A 20,850-nucleotide genomic window follows, 5' to 3' on the forward strand; every position below is an offset into this window, starting at 1 on the left:
CTTGGACGGATATTACCATGTATATCAAAAACAAAAGCATTTTCTCCTGGTCCCCAAATTTTGGTGAAGGAAGATTTTGTTTTTTAGAGTAATTCTTAGTTTGGAACATTTTATAATTCTACATTACTCTGGTAGTTTTTGGTTTCACGTATTTTCTTTCTCTAGAGATCTCACAGAATACAGAAATAGAGAAAAGGAAGAAGGGGAGGAAAAGATTGCTTGGTGGCCAATAGCCAAGAGCAGCAACTAAAAGCCAATGCTGTTTCTTCAGTAAGATTTTATGTATTCAAAAGGCAGAGAGACAGACAGATCTCCCATCTACTGGTTTCACTCCCTGAATACCTGAAAAAGCCATAACAGTATCAGGCTGAAGCTTGGACCCTGGAACTCAGTCTGGATCTCCCATGTGGATGGCAGGAATCATACTCGAGCTGTCATCCGTTACCCTCCAGGGTGTGCATTAACAGGAAGTTGCAATCAGGAGTGGAACCAGACTTGAACCCAGATGCTTCCTGAATGAGATGTGGGCATCCCAAGCACTGTCTTAACTGCTATACCAAATGCTAATCCTGGTAAATTGTTATTTAGTGATTTAGTAGTTACTTCTTGAGGTTTCCATCTGTTTTTACGTAGTGCCAGCTGTTCATCACTGTGTTTAGAACCATCTGAATCTTTGCTTCACAACTTATCTTTTTGAAGCAGCATTTAGTCTTTATTTCAGTTTAAATTGTAGGCCAGATGCATCCATATTAACCAATCCCTTAGTTGTTTCTGCAGGCTCTTTGGTGGACCTGCTTTATAATCCTGCAGACAGGACAATGAACTGGTAATGACATTAGCAATCTTCATGTAATTATTTTAAGAACTATGGTTTGACTTCTGTTATGTCCAGTGTTGTCAGATGCTGTTTTATAATGGACTCCTGTACATTCTGTGCTTTACCAAAGAAACAGGTCTCTTAGGTACCAATAAGAAACAGGGTCTCAAAGAAGCATTAGAGACTTATATAAAGATAGAGCAGAGATCTGTACCATTTGGTTTGTCACTTATCTGCCTGTAATTTGATTTGTTATATATTTGCTCCTAGAATTTCTTTTCAAGAATGCTAAGATTCTATAAGGGAGGAATGACACTGTGCTGAACTTTCTAGAAATAGAGGGACAGTTTTTTTGGTTATCTAATTTTGTCCTTTTTTTATATTGAAGCCTTTGTTCGGAAAGATGCCTTGCCACTGGGAACCTTTTCCAAGTATACCTGGCATATCACTAACATTCTGCAAGTTAAACAAATCTTAGACACCCCAGAGGTAAGGGTTTATTCTCACACTGGTGGAAGGGCAGAGTGGGGAAGGAGGGAGTGGGGGTAGGGAAATTTCCATACCAGTTGCTCCAGCCGAAGAGTTGCTTTTGGTCATGCTGAGAGGTTATTCAGAAATATCCATGGCTTTAGAGTTCTGACTGTGACTTTAATGGGCATTCCCTCTTTCTCAGAAAGGTATCTTAAATTGGAATATGCTTTTATCTGCCTTTGGGATCAGAAAACTGGAGAACTTTTCTTGTAAGTTAAATAATGATCCCCTGGTGGCTATGATGAGCCTAAGTATGACTGGCAGGCAGCTGGAAAGTATATAAATAATTTTAAGTGATACATTTTCTGTGATGTCGAGGTGAGTCCAACACAATTAAACCCTCCTAGCAAAACTGCAAATTCATGCTCATTAGAGCAATGAGCCTTAATTATGGTTCTCTTTCACTAGGGAAACATCAGACATTTTAAAACATTCTTTCTCAAGCAGGTCCTAAATCCTCTCCTATGATAATGGCACATTGTAGAGAAGGCAGCATAATGTGATTTCATACATTAGGATCTTAATTGCAGAATATTGTTACATTAAGAAAAACATTGTTTGGTGGCTACAGAACTCTATGTGGGCCAGCGCCGTGGCTCAATAGGCTAATCTTCCGCCTTACGACGCCGGCACACCGGGTTCTAGTCCCGGTCAGGGCGCCAGAGTCTGTCCCGGTTGCCCCTCTTCCAGGCCAGCTCTCTGCTATGGCCCGGGAGTGCAGTGGAGGATGGGCCAAGTGCTTGGGTCCTGCACCCCATGGGAGACCAGGAGAAGTACCTGGCTCCTGCCATCGGATCAGCGCGGTGCGCCGGCCAGGGCGGCCATTGGAGGGTGAACCAACGGCAAAGGAAGACCTTTCTCTCTGTCTCTCTCTGTCTCTCTCTCTCTCTCTCTCTCACTGTCCACTCTGCCTGTCAAAAAAAAAAAAAAAAAAGAAAGAAAGAAAGAAAGAAAAGAACTCTATGTGAACCCTCTATCCAGAGTTCTCACTGGCCTCACCCGAGGAAATGCAGGGTGACACTCTGTAAATGCAGCAGCTCCCGGCCTCGAATGTGGCATTCAGGAAGGCACTGAAGCAGCCCAAGGTGCGGGAGGCGAGGAAAGAGCGCTAATGGTCGCTGAACCTCTGTCTGGTGGGCATCATTTAGCCTCCCACCTGGGCACTGGGAAGGGCATCAACCTGGTTTTGCAGATGAGAGAACAGTCTCTGAGAAATTCAGTGAGCTGTTCAGGGTCACCTTGCTGGTTGGTGGCGAGACAGAATTCAGTTCAGGTTGTGCCTGGCTCAGTCCCAAGGACAGTGTGAAGCACACAGGGATGTAAGGTAGCAGGGTATTTAGGAGAAAAATGCTGCTAGCAGAACAGTAGGAGAAGGAATAAACCTCATTTTTAGAGCAGGTCTCTGCTAGTAGCAATCGTGTAGCCTTCAAAGTGTTAGAGGTTAGCTAGGATATGGTTTAGCTAGGGTTGAAATTAAGGTTAAAGAGAAAGAAAGACATGGATAATGTAAGAGATAAAAGACAGATTTGTTGACCGGATTTACTTGAAAACACAGAGAAAGTTTTAATTAATTTGAGTGTAGCTCATGGCAGAAAAGGAGTACTAAAAGATCTCCTGGCACGCAAGTATTTGTCCACTCTGAAAATTTTCCCTGTCTCATCTGTCTTGTTATTATGTGGGTGTCCAGATGCCCTTGGAAATCACCCGTAGCTTTATCCAGAACCGAGATGGGACCTACGAGCTGTTCAAATGCCCCAAAGTGGAAGTAGAGAGCATAGCAGAAACCTACGGGCGCATCGAGAAGCAGCCGGTGCTGCGGCCCTTGGAACTGAAGACTTTTCTCAAAGTTGGTAAGTGAATTGCAACAGTCAGCTGAGTACATGACACTGTCGGAGGCTTTGCTTCTTGACCTTAAATAAGGAAGATGACACATTCATTTATCTAGCACAGGCAGTCGTGGGATAAGGTGTGTGTTCTGTTTGAACTAGTGCTTCCAAAATAACATTACAGAGGTAGTATATATTCTCTATAGAGAAATCATAGACTTTATGGAGCATAAAGAACAAAAATAAAAACCACCTTTAGGGGACCAGCGCTGTAGCATAGCAGTAAAGCTGCTACCTGCAGTGCCAGCATCCCATATGGGTGCTGGTTCAAGACCTGGCTGCTCTACTTCCGATCCAGCTCTCTGCTATGGCCTGGGAAAGCAGTGAAAGATGGCCCAAGTCCATAGGCCCCTGCACCCACGTGGGAGACCCAAAAGACTCCTGGCTCCTGGCTTCGGATGGGCCCAACTCCAGCTGTTACGGCCATTTGGGGAGTGAACCAACAGATGGAAGATCTCTCTCTGCCTCTGCCTCTCTGTAACTCTGCCTTTCAAATAAATAAATCTTTTTTTTTTAAGATCTTATTTATTTATTTGAGAGGCAGAGTTATTGCCGCGGCTGCCATTGGAGGGTGAACCAACGGCAAAGGAAGACCTTTCTCTCTGTCTCTCTCTCTCACTGTCCACTCTGCCTGTCAAAAAAAAAAAAAAAAAAAAAATTAGTTTGGATTTTGGGACCAGCATCTTGATGCAGCAAGTTAAGCTGCTGCTTGTGATGCTGGCATCCCATATCAGAGTGCCAATTTGAGTCGCAGCTGCTCCACTTCCAGTCCAGCTTCTGGCTAAGGTGCCTGGGAAGGCAGCAGGAGATGGCCCAAGTACATGGGCCTCTGCCACTCAGGTGGGAGTCCCAGATTGAGTTTCTGGCTCTTGGCTTCAGCCTGGATTTTGGGGAGTGAGTGAGCAGGTGAAGGAATTCTGCCTTTATCACTCCCTCTCTCTGTGTCACTCTACCTTTCAAATAATATTATCGTGTTAGAGTGTAATTTACATCTCTTGGAAATTGATCCTATAAGTTTGCATATTAGAAAAATCCTGAAATACAAATACTTGTTGAACTTTCTTTAAGATTTCCCAGATATATTTCACCAGTGAGTACTTCCCAGGAGAATGTCATTAGCATTTCATGGCATGTTTTCCTAGGGAAAGTTGCTCTCTATACCACTATTAAATAGTGAGCTGTTGTTTATGGATTCCAGATAAATTTTATTATTTTAAGGACATATGGCCTTGGTTTATTGAGTATTTTTGTTAGGAACTGCTATTTAAAGGAGCTGATGTTTCTTTACCCATTTTGAGGTATAGTTTGTTTTAAAGACTTATTTATTTGGGGCCAGCGCTGTGGCACAATGTGTTAATGCCCTGGCCTGCAGTGCCGGCATCCCATATGGGCACTGGTTTGAGACCCATCTGCTCCACTTCCCATCCAGCTCTCTGCTATGGCCTGGGAGAGCAGTGGAGGATGGCCCAAGTCCTTGGGCCCCTGCACCCACATGGGAGACCAGAAGGGGCTCCTGGTTTTGGATCAGTGCAACTCCGGCCGTTGCAGCCAGTTGGGGAGTGAACCATCGGATGGAAGACCTCTCTCTTTCTCTGCCTCTCCTCTCTGTGTAACTCTTTCAAATAAATAAATAAATCTTAAAAAAAAAAAAATTTATTTGAAAGGCACAGAGAGAGAGAGATGTCTTCTATCCACTGTGGTTCACTCCCCAAATTGCTGTCAACCTAGGCTAAGCCAGGAGCCCAGAACCCCATTAGCAGGGAGCTTGACTGGAAGCAAGGCAGCTCAAACTCAAAGCAGGACTCTGATATGGGATGCCCATGTCACAATGTCACAAGCAGTGGCTTAGACCACTACCCACAATGAATTTTACTAATAGCTTTCTAATATCAAACTAATCTTACATTTCTGGACCAAATCCTGCTTGGTCTATTTTTTTTTCTTCTACTATACACACAGACCTTATTTGTTGGTTTCTTTGAGGAATTGTTATTCTCTTCATGAGTGATAATTGCCTACCATTTCATTTTTGGAGGCTTTTGAAGGGGGCAGGTATAGAGAAAATTATTTAGGAAAGCTTTGTATCAAATTAAATAGCTAAGTTATGTGCATTTTTATAAACTTTTGTATAGATGATAATCACATGATTTTTTTTAAAATTGTATTTATTTATTTATTTGAGAGACAGAGATCTCCCATCTGCTGATTCACTTCCCAAATGCCTGAAGAGCTGGGACTGGCTAGGGCCAAAGCCAGGAGCCAAGAACTCAATCCAGGTCTCCATTCGGGTGGGAGAGCCCCAATTACTTGAGCCATCAGTTGTTACCTCCCAGAGTGTGCATTAGCAAGAAGATGGAATCAGGAGCAGAACTGGGACTTGAACCCAGGAACTCTTGATATGGGATGTGGAGATCCCATAGGGCATCGTAACAACTAAGTCAAATGCCCACCCCAATCACATAACTTTTTTTTTTTTTTTTTTTTTTGATAGGCAGAGTGGACAGTGAGAGAGACAGAGAGAAAAGTCTTCCTTTTTCTGTTGGTTCAACCCCAAGTGGCCGCTGAGGCTGGCACGCTGCAGCTGGCACACCGCGTGATCCGTAGCCAGGAGCCAGGTGCTTCTCCTGGTCTCCCATGCGGGTGCAGGGCCCAAGCACTTGGGCCATCCTCCACTGCACTCTGGACTCTGGGCCACAGCAGAGAGCTGGACTGGAAGAGGAGCAACAGGGACAGAATCCAGCCCCCCAACCAGGACTAGAACCCGGGGTGCCAGTGCCACAGGCAGAGAATTAGCCTATTGAGCCGCAGCACTGGCCCAATCACATAACTTTTTTTTTTTTTTTTTTTTTGACAGGCAGAGTGGACAGTGAGAGAGAGAGAGAGAGAGAGAGAGAGAGAGAAAGGTCTTCCTTTGCCGTTGGTTCACCCTCCAATGGCCGCCGCGCCCGGCGCGCTGCAGCTGGCGCACCGCGCTGATCCGATGGCAGGAGCCAGGTGCTTCTCCTGGTCTCCCACGTGGGTGCAGGGCCCAAGTACTTGGGCCATCCTCCACTGCATTCCCTGGCCACAGCAGAGAGCTGGACTGGAAGAGGGGCAACCGGGACAGAATCTGGCGCCCCGACTGGGACTAGAACCCGGTGTGCCGGCGCTGCAAGGCGGAGGATTAGCCTAGTGAGCCGCGGCGCCGGCCCCAATCACATAACTTAAAATCTGTTCTAAATCTGTAGTTGTTCACTCTCTGAAAATTTGTCTGTTTTATGGCCTTTTTCAAACTGAAGAATTGGCTCTTTATCAATTATTTTAAACTATTTTCTGTTTTTGTCTAATAATGTGTTCTGGCTCTTTTTAAATTTTCCTGCTTTATTAGTACTACTTTATTTTTATACCTTTTAATATGAGATACACAGTTGACTTTTTTTTCTTTAAGATTTGTTTAAATTGAAGGAGACAGAGAGAAAAGTCTTCTATTTACTAGTTCACTCCCCAAATGGCTGCCAACAACCAGGGCTGGGCCAGGCTGAAGCCAGGAGCCAGGAACTTCTTCTGAGTCTTTCCATGTAGGTTCAGGGGCCCAAGAACTTGGGCCATCCTCTGCTGCTTTCCTAGGTGCATTAGCAGGGAGCTAGATGGGAAGTGGAGCAGCCAGGACTGAACTGGCGCCCATAGGGGATGCCGGCACTGCAGGAGGCAGCTTTACCTTCTATGCCACAACGCCAGCCACATCAAAAGCATTTTTTTAAAGCTGAGTTTCTCGTGTTTAAATCTTTGGTTTTCTAGAATTTATTCTGATATAAGTTATGAGGTAAGAGTCCACTACCTGAGGCAGCATTGTGATAGAGTGTGTTAAATGCAGCATCCCGTATCAGAGTATCTGATGGAGTCCCAGCTGCTCTTCTTCCAATCTAGTTTCCTGCTAATACACCTAGGAGGCAGTAGGTGACGACTCACATAACTGGGTCCTTTCCACCATGTAGGGGACCTGCATGGTTCCAGGCTCCTGACTTGGACCTGGCCCAGCCATAGCTATTGTGGGCAGTTGGGAAGTGAACCAGTGGATAAGTCTCTCTCTCTCTGTCGCTCTGTCATTCAAATAAATGAATAAACATTGTGATTGTGTGTGTGTGTGTGTGTGTCTGTCTGTCTGTCTGGGTATTCAATACCTTTAATTTTCTTCCAGAAATATTTGGTTGCTACATATCATTTATTATAAAAGTAACCCACTTGTTTGTATTTCTTTTAATAAATGGAAATGCTGCCTTCACTTTCTAAATTCCTGCTCTATGTCTGTAGCTTTCCTTCTATTATTCTTTTAAGCTGTCTAGACATCTATGCCAGTACCACACTGTTCTGGTGATTGCAGATTTTAACATGTTTTAGAACTATGCTGATTTGAATTCTGTTGCTTTGTGGTTTCCTGCAAACTTGACTTTCTCACGGTAAATCTTTTCTGCTCAGTCTGGGCTCACGTTAGTTTTTTTTGTTTGTTTGTTTTTAAGATTTATTTATTGGGGCTGGCGCTGTGGCATAGCAGGTAAATCCGTCACCTACAGTGCTGGCACCCCATATGGGCGCCGGTTCATGTCCCAGATGTTCCACTTCCGATCCAGCTCTCTGCTATGGCCTGGGAAAGCAGTGGAAGATGGCCTAAGTCCTTGGGCCCCGGCACCCACATGGGAGACCCGGAAGAAGCCCCTGGCTCCTGGCTTTGGATTGGTGCAGCTCTGGCTGTTGCAGCCAATTGGGGAGTGAACCAGCAGATGGAAGACCTCTCTCTGCCTCTGCGTCTCTGTAACTCAGCATGTAGTAGTAAGAGGAAAAGGACTACAATATACATTTGTATTTAGGGTCATCTTCCTTTATCCTTGTTTGCTTACATTTACACAATCTTTAAAGTTTTGATGTTTACTGTTTTTCATGAAAGACTTAATTTTTAAAAATTTTATTTATCTGGGGCCATTGCTGTGGCGCAATAGGTTAATCCTCCGCCTGCAATGCCAGCATCCCATATGGGCACCAATTCTAGTCCCAACTGCTCCACATCTGATCTGTCTCTCTACTATGGCCTGAGAGAGCAGTGGAAGATGCCCCAGTGCTTGGGCCCTGCACCCCCATGGAAGACCCAGAAGTTGTTCCTGGCTCCTGGCTTCAGATTGGCTCAGCTCTAGCCATTGCAGCCATTTTGGGAGGGAACCATAGGGTGGAAGACCTTTCTCTCTGTCTCTCCATCTCACTGTCTGTAGCTCTGTCAAATAAATAAATAAAATCTTTTTAAAAAAATAAAAAAGGGGGCCGGCTCTGTGGTGTAGCTGGTGAAGCCACTGCCTGCAGCGCCAGCATCCCATGTGGGCACCAGTTCAAGTCCTGGCCACTCCACTTCTGATCTAGCTCTCTGCTATGGCCTGGGAAAGCAGTAGAGGATGGCCCAAGTCCATAGGCCTCTGCACCCATGTGGGAGACCCAGAAGAAGCTCCTGGATCCTGGCTCGGACTGGTGCAACTCTGGCCATTGTGGCCATTTGGCCGTTTGGGGAGTGAACCAGCGGATGAAAGTCTCTCTCTCTCTCTCTCTCTCTCTCTCTCTCTCTCTGCCTCTGCCTCTGCCTCTCTGTAACTGCCTTTCAAATAAATAAATAAATCTTTTTAAAAAATGAATTAAATAAATAAAATTTTATTTATCTGATAGGCAGAAAGACAGAGAGATAGGCAAAGCTCCCATCCACTAGTTCACCCCCAAATGTTTGCAACAACAAAAGCTGGGAACTGAATCTGGGTCTCTCATATGGGCATCATGGACTCCCACTTGAGTCATCACTGTGCCTCAGAGTGTGCATCAGCAGGGAGCTGGAATCAAGACCAGAGCCAGGACACAAACGAGTGAACTCCAATATGTAGGCATCCAGGTAGCATCTTTGCCACTATGCCAAACACCCACCCCACCTTCATTCTAAGTGGCAGGCAGAAGTCATTGAAGCTGAATGCTTTGGTTTCATATCTGCCATCTGACTGTCACTGCAGCCTGTGGCATCAGTAAGAAAGACCTAAAATGATCAAATATATATGTTTTAACTTCATAATGATCAGCAAATGTGATACACCCATCAACACGGAATACATAAACCCTATCAGCAGTCTTCTATTATCAGAGCTGAGGGGACTGGGCTCCAATTCAGCAAACTTTTTACTTCCAGGAATGCCAATTAGAATCAGGTGGAACAGTACTAATAAATGTTCCTTTGTGTTGGTTTGTAGGCAACACTTCCCCAGATCAAAAGGAGCCAACACCTTTCATCATCGAGTGGATCCCAGATATCCTTCCGCAGTCCAAGATTGGCGAGCTGCGGATCAAGTTTGAGTACGGTCACCACCGGAATGGGCATGTGGCGGAGTACCAAGACCAGAGGCCCCCCCTTGAGCAGCCCCTGGAACTGGCCCCTCTGACCACTATTACTTTCCCGTGAAGCCCAACAGGAGTCTTTTGCTGCTAAGTTTGCACATCCCCACCCCTCGCCCACTTTAAATACTGGTTAGCTCCCTTAGGTGGCCCATTCCTCAGCGAACGGCTCTCAGCCGAGAAGCAGCTGCTCAGAACATTCAGGTGGGTTCTGCGGAAGGGAAATTCTTGTAAACAGCCTCTTCAGTGCTGCTGTGTAGTCTTCCTTATACACTGGGCAGTATTTCTGGCTAGAGACCTAAAACAAACAAAAAGAAAATAAGCTCACTTTCCTTCTAGGCACTCACCTTTAGAGTTTGAACTTTTTCTAATTCTCTAAGAAGTCAGCAGCACTCAACCTTCTACCAACAGTGCTGGAAAGTTAGTAACAGCCTGGTTAGGGCAGAGGGATAAGAACCATCCCAGCAGGGTTCCGGCCATGCTCTGTATTTTATTCTCAAATAAAGCACAGTGTCACTAGTTTTTCCAACTCTATCTCATGCTGGCCTTATTTGAAAAGGATGGACCTTTTGGGGAGTTTAACTGATAGCGAAATAGGAAAGACATTAGGTATCAGGGGACAACTGACCTTCAGACTAATGCTTATTCACTTGATATTGATTTCCTCCTTTATTCTTCAGAAAGATGAAGAGCTGGTAAAGTTCACGCCCTGTGACTTCCTTGGTCACAGGATGAAGGTGTACTGAAAGACACAGGCGTGGGAGCCTGTCTTCACGGAGGAGAGACGGAACAAACATTCCCTGTGCCTGCCACGTGCCAGGCCCTCTCCTTTACATTCTCACCTCGTCATGTAGCCTCTATTATTCTTAGAGTTTAGGCATTCTTCTTTCATAACACTAAAGAAATGGCTTCTCTACGGTTACCTATCTTGCTGGAAACAGCATTAAAAATAATATTTAGTTTTACTCCAAAGTGCATATTCTTTCCACTCGATCATGTTGCTTTGATATAAATTACTTGTAATTAATTGTCCTTGGAAAGATGGAAAATTCCACATGAAGTAGGCTTTTTCTTTTTGTTGTGAGTAATATAAGCCCAACTCTAACCAGCTTATGCAAAAATGAGTTCATGGACACTAAGATAGGGCTGGACAAGCACACTGGGGTGGAGCTGGTATGGCTAGACCTCAGGAGTCGGGGAGCCATGGTACATCTGACCCGATTCTGGCTCTCTCTGGACTTCATTTCTCTCTCAGCATAGAGAAGCTTCTTCTGGTAGGAATTCTGATATCTAAAGTGCTCGAAAGTTTGGCTTCCACACTAGAGCAGGACTGACCATTCCATTTACTCTCTGACCCAAACGGCAAAAAAAACAAGAAAAGCTCTGATTAGCCTAACTCTGGGGAGAGGAAAGGGTTTTTGGTAAGGGCAGCAGTGCTCCTAAAAGCAAGATGGGAGGCAGATTAAGTGGTGTCTACCCTGTGTGACTGAGGGGCTGGCTTCTGTGGATGGCTCCTAAGTGCTTCAGACAAAGGGGAGATCATTGAGGTGAATCCAGGGAGATGCACAGAGACTTAGAGCTTGCACTGGGGTTTAAAAGAGAGGAAGGGGGCAGTGCTGTGGTTCAATGGGTTAAAGTCCCAGCCTGCAGGGCTGGCATCCCATTGTGCACCGGTTTGAGTCCCGACTGCTCTGCTTCCAATCCAGCTCTCTGCTATGGCCTGGGAAAGCATTAGAAGATGGCCCAAGTGCTTGGGCCCCTGCACCCACCTGGGAGACACACAAGAAGTTCCTGGTTCCTGGCTCCGTGTCAGCTCGGCTGTGGTCACTTGGAGTGAACCTGCAGATGGAAGACCTCTCTCTCTCTCTCGTTCGACCTCTCTCTGTAACTCTCTAAAATAAATAAAATAACTCTTTAAAGAAAAAAAAGAAGAAAAATTTAAAGTTTAGCTAGGTATGGAGAAGAGGAGAAATTAAAACTAGGAGAAGTAGGAGGTAGGTGTTTGGCTGAGAGGTGAAACTCTGCCAGGTGGAACACCACATCCCATATCAAGTGCTTGGGTCTGAGGCTTGTTACTGCCTTTTTTTTTTTTTTTTTTTTTTTTTTTTTTTTTTTTGACAGGCAGAGTGGACAGTGAGAGAGAGAGACAGAGAGAAAGGTCTTCCTTTTGCCGTTGGGTCACCCTCCAATGGCCGCCGCGGCTGGTGCGCTGTGGCCGGCACACTGTGCTGATCCAGCAGGAGCCAGGTGCTTCTCCTGGTCTCCCATGGGGTGCAGGGCCCAAGCACTTGGGCCATCCTCCACTGCACTCCCTGGCCACAGCAGAGAGCTGGCCTGGAAGAGGGGCAACCGGGACAGAATCCAGTGCCCCAACCGGGACTAGAACCCGGTGTGCCGGCGCCGCAAGGTGGAGGATTAGCCTATTGAGCCACGGCACCGGCCATTGTCATGCTCTTGACACTTATCTGGGAGACCTGGATAGAATCCCTGGTTCCTGGCTTTGGCCTAGCCCTGGCTGCTGCAGACATCTGAAGAGTGAACCAGTAGATGGGAGCTCTCTCTTTGTATCTCTGTTTCTTCAAATAAACAAATATTTTCAAAAAGTAAAATTACAGGAGATGCACCTGAAGGGTAAGACTGTTCATGTTAGGAGCAAGTACCTGGGTCTAGTAACCTGAGCCACACGACATGTGCTGGGGCAGATGATCCACCCAGAGAGGCCTCGAGCGCCAATGTCTTCACCTGGAGCACCCCAGCACAGACTCACACACGGCCCATACCGACCATCCCACACTGGGCTCTAAGTCACACTGGTTTGTTTTTCCTTTTTTTTTTTTTTTTTTTTTTTTAATTTGACAGACAGTGAGAGAGAGAGACAAAGGTCCTCCCTTCACTGGTTCACTCTCCAAATGGCTGCCACAGCCGGAGCTAACACTGATCCGAAGCCAGGAGCCAGGTGCTTCCTCCTGGTCTCCCACACAAGTGCAGGCACCCAAGCACTTGGGCCATCCTCCACTGCCCTCCCAGGTCACAGCAGAGAGCTGGACTGGAAGAGGAGCAACCAGGACTAGAACCGGTGCCCACATGGGATGCTGGCACCGCAGGCGGAGGATTAACCAAGTGAGCCACAGTGCCGGCCCCTACTGGTTTGTTTTTCTAACAGTTTCACTCTCATCCTTGGTTGATAATTGTACTTATTTATGGAGTACAGAATGAGGTTTCAACACATTTATAGATTAGGTAATGATGAAATTGGGGTAATTAGCATAAGAAATCACCTCTAACATTTATCTTTGTGGTGATATCTTTGTAGCACCACCCTATCCGTCAGGTCAAGCATGGGCCTAGGAGGACCCATTGGAGCACTACATCCACTCCCAGCGCCCACACCCTCTGGGCCACTGTCAGCATTGACCTCACTTCAGACCTGTCCCACACTCTCCCAGAGTGGTCCTAGATACTCCCACCAGAACAGCACACTTCACTCTGCACCCACTGGCCTCCCTACACATACACATTCTCTTTACTATGCCTTGCACACCTTTGCCATCAGCCAATGGGATTTTCAGCCCAGCCCCTGCCTCTCCCAGCTGCTGGAGGGGAACAGTTCAAAGCCCGCTGTATCTAGACAGCTCTCCACGTACACCAGGGATCATCCTCAGACTGTGTTAACGGGCCTGAGTGCAACGGCTTAATTCCTCCTACTCGAGGCCAACAGGCTGGGCTGTGTCACATCATGGCTAGCATGAGAACAGCTACTCGCTTCTCCTCCATCCAGAACACTTTGGTTCTGACTATTGTGTCCCTGTCTCTACCGGGACTGCTGTCATCTCAACAGCTTGCTAATATTTCAAGGCTGGAGGGGGGTCTCCAGAAACTCTGACTCCAAGAACCACCCACCCAAAAGATGGCCTGCCACCTGGCTCGCTCAGGGTACCAGATGTCATTAGGTCTGGGACCTCTGGGGCTCAGCAATTTCCAAACCCGTAATTCACCTCATCTTGTACTGTTTGCTGTTGTGGATGGCTGTCAATTCCCAGCTGTTCTATCCAGCCCATCTCGGCTAACACATACACACGTGCTGACACTCCAAACTCCAGCTACAGTGCAACTGTGTCTGTCATCCAAAGCCAGCGCCTATCTCTGGTTCGCCCATGTCAGAAAGAGCCCAGACTACACCCTGCTTTAGAAAAACCCAATAAATCCCACTCTACACTGCTGAAGTTGACGGGATGGCACAGGGCTGCCCTCTCCATGGAAGCCCTTTGAATTAACTGGTCCCCAGCCCCTCAAGCATAAACCACAGCAACACAGAAAAGTTAGCCACAGGGAGCTGTGATTCCCAAGGATGGATCTGCTCACCTCCTCAAACTTTTTATTTTAATCTCCCAGATTGTGATGATCTGGCTTTTCTCCTTTGTAATGATGCTATTTTCTGGCGTCACTTACTTATCTCTAAAAATCTTACTAACCTTGCTCTGTCTGCCTGTCCTCTCACCATCCATGAAGTGTCCTTCATCCACGTCGTTCTACCATCCCATCTACAACAGCCCTGAATCTAGGTAAAACGCATACACTCATCCAGAAGTTCTGGGAAGCAGAGGGGGAGGGGGAGAGGATCCAAGACGCTGCATGTCTATCACCTGTCCAGGTGACTTGGAAAGTACTGGACTGCAGGGATGCAGCTGGGTGCCCACTGACTAAGCAGCCACGTCTAATGCCGCACCTGGGAGGCAATCCCTCCTACCCCCTTCACTACCACGGACAGGAAATGCTGGAGGCCTGTGGCACTTAGCTGGTGCAAGCTGCTTTATGGCACTCCCACGACGTTGTTCCAACAGATGTGGCACCAGCCTTGTTCCTCGGGGGTTTAAAGCTGTTCCAATTCTACCTTTCCAGAAGTAGGAAGTGGGTCCTGTAACCCTCCTAAGTGTCCTGCAGCCTTTCTCCTTCTCCTTGCACCACTTCTGCCCCCCCTGCCCTCTCCCACCCCGGTACTAAAAGTTCACATCTGAGGGCTTGGGTCTGAAGGCCAGTTCTGCCACCCTCTATTGCCATGCGACCTTGGGCAGTAAGTTAGCTCTCTCAGTCCTGTTTCCTCCTCTGGAAATTTACCTGATAAGTAAATGAGATACTAGGGTGAGCAAATCGCTCATTTTGCCTATTGTTTTAAGTCCCCTGTTCCGCTAACTTGGCCTTAAGGCTCCAGTGGCGTTTTCTGTCCCTTCTTAGGCTTTTATGTACTTCACGCCTGTCATACAGTAACACTATAATTCTGTTTCCTGAAATAAAAAAGCAGGAATATGAAGGTTGAATATGGCTGGGGATGCTAACATTTTCTTCCTATCTTTCCCTTTTATCCCCCGAATTTTCTAGAACGAACATTACTTGGAAAAGTTAACGCAAAGTCAAAGAACACCGCCTTATTAAAATTAGGCTCCCGTGCTCCCCACTAACAGGAGATAGATACCGCTGGCGGGGGAGCTCAGGCCACGCAACCGCCACCCCCGCGCCTCTGCGCGATGACGTCAGGCACGTACTCTCGCCCGCGCCGTCGCTTCCGGCCTGTCTGGCCGCTTTGCTTCCACCAGGCGGCGCCGCAGGACGGTCTGTTACCGACGCCTCCTACGCAGCCGCACTGGCGCCTCGGACACGTCACCACCTTCGCGTCTTTTCTGGAGAGCGCGGGAATGCGATCGCCGGACCGTGGTGACGTCACCGGAGTTCCCCGCGTGGTTCGCGGGGGCGGGGCCGGGGACGTGGCGCGCGTTCCTGCCGCGCGGGCTGGGGGAGGGGAGGGTGGCGCGGAGCGCAGGTCCAGCCGCGCTGACCTGGCCGCGGCCGCCTCGTGACCCATCGCAGGGCCGAGCCCCGGCGGGGGCGCCGGGCGGAGCAGGGGGAAAGGTGCTGACGAGGCGGCCGCGCGGGCGGGGCGGCCTGGCGCGAGGCTCTGCGGAGCTGCGTCGTTGGCCCGCGGGGCCCCGACTTCCTGGCATCCGGGGCGGCCACGCCCTCGCGCGGGCGGGACGGTCCCCTCGTTGGGGCCCACGGGCCCTCCCGGGCGGCTGAATGGCCTCGGGGCACGTCGGAGCCGGCTTCTGGCCGAGCCCCAGGCGGTGCCTCGGCGCCCACGCCCCTCCCTGCCCGGGGTCGCGTCGCCCTCCCCGCCTCGCTGGCGTTAGCTGTTCTCTCCCCCGGGCGGGCCTCCCGGGTGGAGACGGAGAGACACGTGGGTTTCACTCGGGGCCGCCACCGACTCTGTGCTGTTGGCCTTGAGCGAGCCTCTGGGCCTCTCAGAGGCTCGGTTTTCCACTTGGTAAAGAACCAACAGGCGTCGTCCGGCCCACAGACTTGTTCAGTCAGAATAGTTACCGCGGTTCGCTTTCCGCTCCTTCCCGCCCATCGGGAGAGCCAGTTTGCAGGAACATTAATCCCTGCGTAGTCACTAAAAGGCGCTGGGTGGGTCTGCGCCTGCGTGGTAGAGAAGCCTCCCTTTTGGTAATGTGAACTCCGCAGCCTACCTGGTGGCTTTGGAAGCAGAGGGGCCAAGGCTTCTTTTCTGACCTAGTGGGCATGGGGAGAGGGCGCCCTTCAGTTCTCTTTCTGCTCTTCGCTGACCCTTCCCAGACTCATTCACCTCATGCGACATGACTGTGGCCAAGTCATTGTTCCTAAGTTGGCCTGACACCCGGGGAGGGGGGAGACAAACCGGCTCCCAATAGTTTGTAGGAGGCTGATCCGGCAGAGTGGACACAGCGCCAAGACTCCCCGGGAAAGAAGAAAAAGAGTTGTATCCTGAAGTACTCATTTAGCAGTTAGGCTGGCCAGGGGCTCTACCAGGTTTTTGGCGCAAGAAATTTCAAGTTTGATTCCACCGGGTTCCTGTGAGACCGGTGGAGTCATCTTGCATGTAGACAGAGGAGGAAACGGGTTCAGCTGATTTCAGTCACTCACCTGCCTTCTCCCAGCCGGGCTGTGAGGGAGCCTCTGCTTTTGGAGACAGTGCCCTGGAGCTGTTGGAGGACTGTGGCAAGGGGCAGCACCCAACCAGGTACTTAGGAAGTGAGTTTTCCAGGGCCATGCTGGAGGGTATGAGGAAACATACTGCTCTGGCCATACCTCTGTCCACTCTATTGGCCACACCTGCCATTTAAAAAAATTGTTTTTTCAATCTGTTCATTAGAGAGTTCCCATCTGTTGGTTCACTCCCCCAGTACTTGCAGTGGCCGGGGCTGGGCCAGGCCAAAGACCCCTGAAACTCGGGGTCTCCCATTTGGGTTGACAGCGACACAACTGCTTGAGTCATCGCCTGCTGCCTCCCAGAGTGAGCATTAACAGGAAGCTAGAATTGGGAGCCGAGTCAGGACTTGAACCCAGCCAGTGTCACGAGATACGAGTGTCTCAGCGGTCAGTGTCTTAATCTCCAGGCCAAGCTCCTGCTGCTCCCCTGCTATTTTTAAGGTGAAATCAGATTAGGTGACAAGGGTTTTTTTGAGGCAGGAGAAGCCCAGGAAGGCAAATGAGAAGCAACCCCCTCCCTCATGCCTGGGTCATGGATGGGTTAATGGAAGGACTCCTGGGTATCAGACTCGGGCCTTTTTTTAGCACCATCTGGCAGGAGTCACCTCTCCCGCACCTGCTGCTTCTGCAAACCATTACTCACTTGCCAGTCAGTGCAAAAGGCAGAACCAGGGTGCCTCGGGGATGGCTGTGTTCTCTGTATCGTGCCATGAAGATGGCAGCCCAGACACGCTCCTGAGTTGTATGTGCTACCACAAGAGACAAGAGAAAGGCAGCAGAGACCCAAGTCCCCTCTTCTTTTTTAAAATCTTGAACTTGGCTAGAGCATGGGACTGAAATTTCCAGGATAAAGGAATGATGATTCTGCTTGGCTCTCAGGACCCTTGTGAGATCACTTGTGTGGGAATAAAGACTCAGGTATTTTGGAGTAGTTATTTAAAACCCAGGGCTTCGTATGAAAATGCTCCTTATTTGTAAGATTTTTTTTTTGAAAGGCAGAGTCACAGAGAGAGGGAGACAGATCTTCATTCCGCTGGTTCACTCCCCAAAATGGCCACAACAACCAGGGCTGGGCCAAGCCAAAGCCAGGAGCCAGGAGCTTCTTCCAGGTCTCCCATGTGGGTGCAGGGGCCCAAAGACTTGGACCATCTGCCACTGCTTTCCCAAGCCATAGTAGAGAGCTGGATCAGAAGTGGTACAGCCAGCACATGAAGTGGTGCTCGTATGGGATGCCAGCACCACAGGCAGAGCCTTAGCCTACTGTGCCACAGTGCCGGCCACTCTCCTTGGTTTTGAATAAGGCATCTGTGTTTCATATCAAGACAGTAGATCAGCCTCAGGGAGTGAGTTTTTCTCTTCCTTTCTTTGCTGCCCCAAATCAGCTGGCATGTTTATCGAGACCTACAAGGCATGGATCTTGGTAGCCTACAGTCTCATTGATAGGCTGGAAAGTGGTTGTAATTTCTTGAAAGTCTAATCAGTTAATTTGTAAACCACTTTGGGGAACTGAAGAGGTCTGGCCATCCTCACAAGTAGAGAAGTAAGCCCTGGCAAGGTCCCTCCTGACACTGGTGAAGGGAGGCCAGGTCCGGACTGAGGGAACTGCAGCTCCTGTTGCAGGAAAGGGGAAACCCGACTCTAGGTGCTTACAGGTGCTCTGAGTCTGTATGGGTAAGCAATCTTCAGCCCATGGGAAGAAGGTAAGCCAGTCAGGCCCATGTCCACTGTTTTTCATTGTAAGTCAGCAAATTGGCATCTAAATTATATATCCCTCAGCCACATGAACTTAGTCCATGTTCCCTTGCAGTAGGTCAGCAAGGTTAAACACTGCTCACGAGGAAAGATGGAAAGGCAAGGGAGCAGGAAGCCAGCTTTGCCCAGGAGATGCCAACGTGTGTCTCACTGTTGTAATCACCTTCAGGAAAGTCATGTCCGCACGAGGAGGAAAGTGCTAAATTCTAGACGAGTGCTCTGTGCCGTGGGTTAGGGGCTGGTGAGAGTCCGTGGGAGGTAAAAGGATAGGGCCACAGAGGAGGTGAGAAAGTAAGAGGTGAAGAGGAACTACTCCCTGCCACCTCAGGGAAGTCTGCCTCTAGATTGGAGGTAAAACGTGTGGTCTCCGATTGCTTAGCTGTTAGGGCAGTGGGAAAATATTTTTGTGGCAGGAGAGGGAAGTGTTAGGCCCCAGAGAAGAGGAAAGAAAAATCAACTCTTCATCCAACAGTTTGTTCAACATTACTGAATATCTACTGCCGTGTGTGCTACTAGGCAGTGAGTGGGGCCTGGGAATGCGCTGATGAGCAGAACAGACAAAAGCCCTGCCCTCAAAAAGGAGAGAGAATGAATCAGTGTTCAGAACAATATACTATGTCAGGTGGCGGTGAGCGCTATGCAGAAAATTAAAGCGAGGGGTGGGAAGGCAGGGGGGAATGCTGAGATGTCTTTCCTGCACATTCTATTTTATTTTTTAGATAGAAAGTAAGATTTGCTGGTGGACGTGAATAGGGAGGGGGCAGCACAGTGCAGGCCCTCACTGCTGCAGGGCCTGCCGCTCGTCCAGAGGACCATAATTTGGGGTGCATTTGACCCCACAGCCATCTAGGATGAGTTCTTGGCCATCAGGTCTTCAAATTCATCCATTGTAAACTTGGTTAAAGGCCCTCCTCTTCAAGATGTGGATCTTGTGGCAGCCAGGGAATTTGAACTTGGCCCTGCATAAGGCCTCAGTCAGATGCCCCTTGTTCTACAGCTTGATGTAGGTTGACCTGGTGACCTGACCAGTGTGAGCCCTGGCCTTGATGCCTTGGGGCTTCCTAAAGGCACTCCACACCTGACACTAGATTGGGAACACCATGAGATCAGAGACATGAACTCTACTGGAAAGGCCTGTCTTCCAGGTCTGTTAGAGAGATGCTGTTGGCAGCTGTTGCATGCCAGATTCCCATGATTTTCCTCTAAATTTTAAATATTTTGTGTAAGCGAATAATATGAAGGCTGAAGGGACATACAGTCTTCTGTCATTTTCTGTGAGTTGGAGGAACTGACCAGGTTGTGTTCCAGGAATATATATGAATATGACTCACTATCTGGGGAAAAATAAGCCAAGATCTCTGAATGGAGCATTTTCTCAGAAAGCCAGAAAACCCAGGGACCATAAAAGAGGAAAATGGAATTTTAATCTAGATCCCTAAGTACAAACACCATGGTTCTAGACTCGCTTACCTTGCCTTCTGCTGCACCCTCTTCTGAACCTAGAATTTATCATGTTTATCATGGCAGAGGTGAAATGGGAACGCACAAAAAAATGCATTCTGATGCCTCTGGGCATTCTGGGACAGAACAGAAGGAAATGAAAGTCTGAGGAGGGAAAGCTCATGGGATGGCACATATATTTGTGGTGACAGTGCCCATGTTACAAGGCTGAGGTGTCCAGCAGTTCCCTCAGAACCTGTGCTGACCTGCAGGGCCTCCATGGCAGTGGTCACCTCTGCTGAGGACATGGGCAATGAAGGTAGGGCGGAACAACAGAAAAGGGGATGACTGATAGCTAAACTCTGCTGAGTAACTTGGGTTTCTAGTATTACCTGTACCTGGAGTCTCCCCATCTCTTAATTATAAGATTGGGAGAAATTAGAGGCAGGAGTTTGGCCCAGTAGTTAAAATAACCATGTCCTGTATTGGAGTACCTGGGTTTGATACTTTGCTCTGATCCCTGGCTCCAACTCTTAACTCGAGCTTCCTGCTAACGCAGACCCTGGGAGGCAGCAGGGATAGCTCCTGCCACCCATGTGCCCCAGTGGTGGCCCCTCCTACTTATCTTTCAGGCATACAGTGTCTGGTTCCTCTTGCCCAGCTCTCCACGGGCCCCCCTGTCCTTGACACAGGGCAGGGTACACAACAGTAACAGCGACAGCACTCTTCAAGCTTGCATCCTACCGTTTTCCTGTCACCTGGTTTACCTAGCCCTCTGCCACTAGACTCGGAACGTCTTAAAGACAGGGAGCTGTGTGCCATTCACCTTCTTCCCAGCACCTCGCAGAGTGCTTGGAAGCTCAGAAGGGCCCTAGAAGTGTGTGCTGAGTGGGTGAGTGAGTAAGTTAATGAATAGATGAGCACACTGAATGATACTGATGCCGTGATGAGAGCAGGACCCTGGCCTGTACCCTACTTCCAATGGATTCCCCTTTACCCTGCAGCTTAGTGTTC

At 48.5% G+C, this 20,850-nt stretch overlaps 2 protein-coding genes across 35 annotated transcripts in view; one reads left to right on the forward strand and one right to left on the reverse strand.

The window, feature by feature from the left end:
- Window positions 1-10,153, forward strand: part of C2H2orf42 (chromosome 2 C2orf42 homolog) — a 45,164-nt gene extending 35,011 nt beyond the window's left edge. For 30 of the 34 annotated variants that reach the window (XM_051842804.3, XM_051842809.3, XM_051842808.3 and 27 more), the window contains 3 exons: window positions 1,206-1,306; window positions 3,036-3,198; window positions 9,483-10,153. In XM_051842804.3, the coding sequence (XP_051698764.1) occupies window positions 1,206-1,306; window positions 3,036-3,198; window positions 9,483-9,691 (473 nt within the window). In that variant the 3' untranslated portion in view covers window positions 9,692-10,153. The remainder of the gene's footprint in view (window positions 1-1,205; window positions 1,307-3,035; window positions 3,199-9,482) is intronic. The other 4 variants (XM_070068982.2, XM_070068981.2, XM_070068980.2 and 1 more) reach the window with 1 other exon arrangement.
- On the reverse strand, window positions 9,840-16,273 carry LOC138848591 (uncharacterized). Its single transcript, XM_089327063.1, has 3 exons — window positions 16,146-16,273; window positions 15,165-15,689; window positions 9,840-9,922 (listed from the first exon to the last, which is right to left on the reverse strand). The coding sequence occupies exons 1-3, from the start codon at window positions 16,271-16,273 to the stop codon at window positions 9,868-9,870; spliced, it is 708 nt and encodes a 235-aa protein (XP_089183189.1). The 3' UTR covers window positions 9,840-9,867.
- Between the last annotated feature and the right edge of the window lie 4,577 nt (window positions 16,274-20,850).

Source organism: Oryctolagus cuniculus, chromosome 2 (genome assembly GCF_051225735.1).
Source record: "Oryctolagus cuniculus isolate XC-2025 breed Fujian yellow rabbit chromosome 2, ASM5122573v1, whole genome shotgun sequence".
Classification (NCBI taxonomy): domain Eukaryota; kingdom Metazoa; phylum Chordata; class Mammalia; order Lagomorpha; family Leporidae; genus Oryctolagus; species Oryctolagus cuniculus.

Bases quoted from the DNA above. Each gene is read 5' to 3' on its own strand.
- LOC138848591 (XM_089327063.1), bottom strand. From the start codon at position 16,273: ATGTCGCATGAGGTGAATGAGTCTGGGAAGGGTCAGCGAAGAGCAGAA. The intron at 15,690-16,145 runs GTAGGCTGCGGA...GAGGCCATTCAG, and splicing joins TCTGCTTCCAAAGCCACCAG to CCGCCCGGGAGGGCCCGTGG. The intron at 9,923-15,164 runs GTACGTGCCTGA...TGTTTGTTTTAG, and splicing joins AAGCGACGGCGCGGGCGAGA to GTCTCTAGCCAGAAATACTG.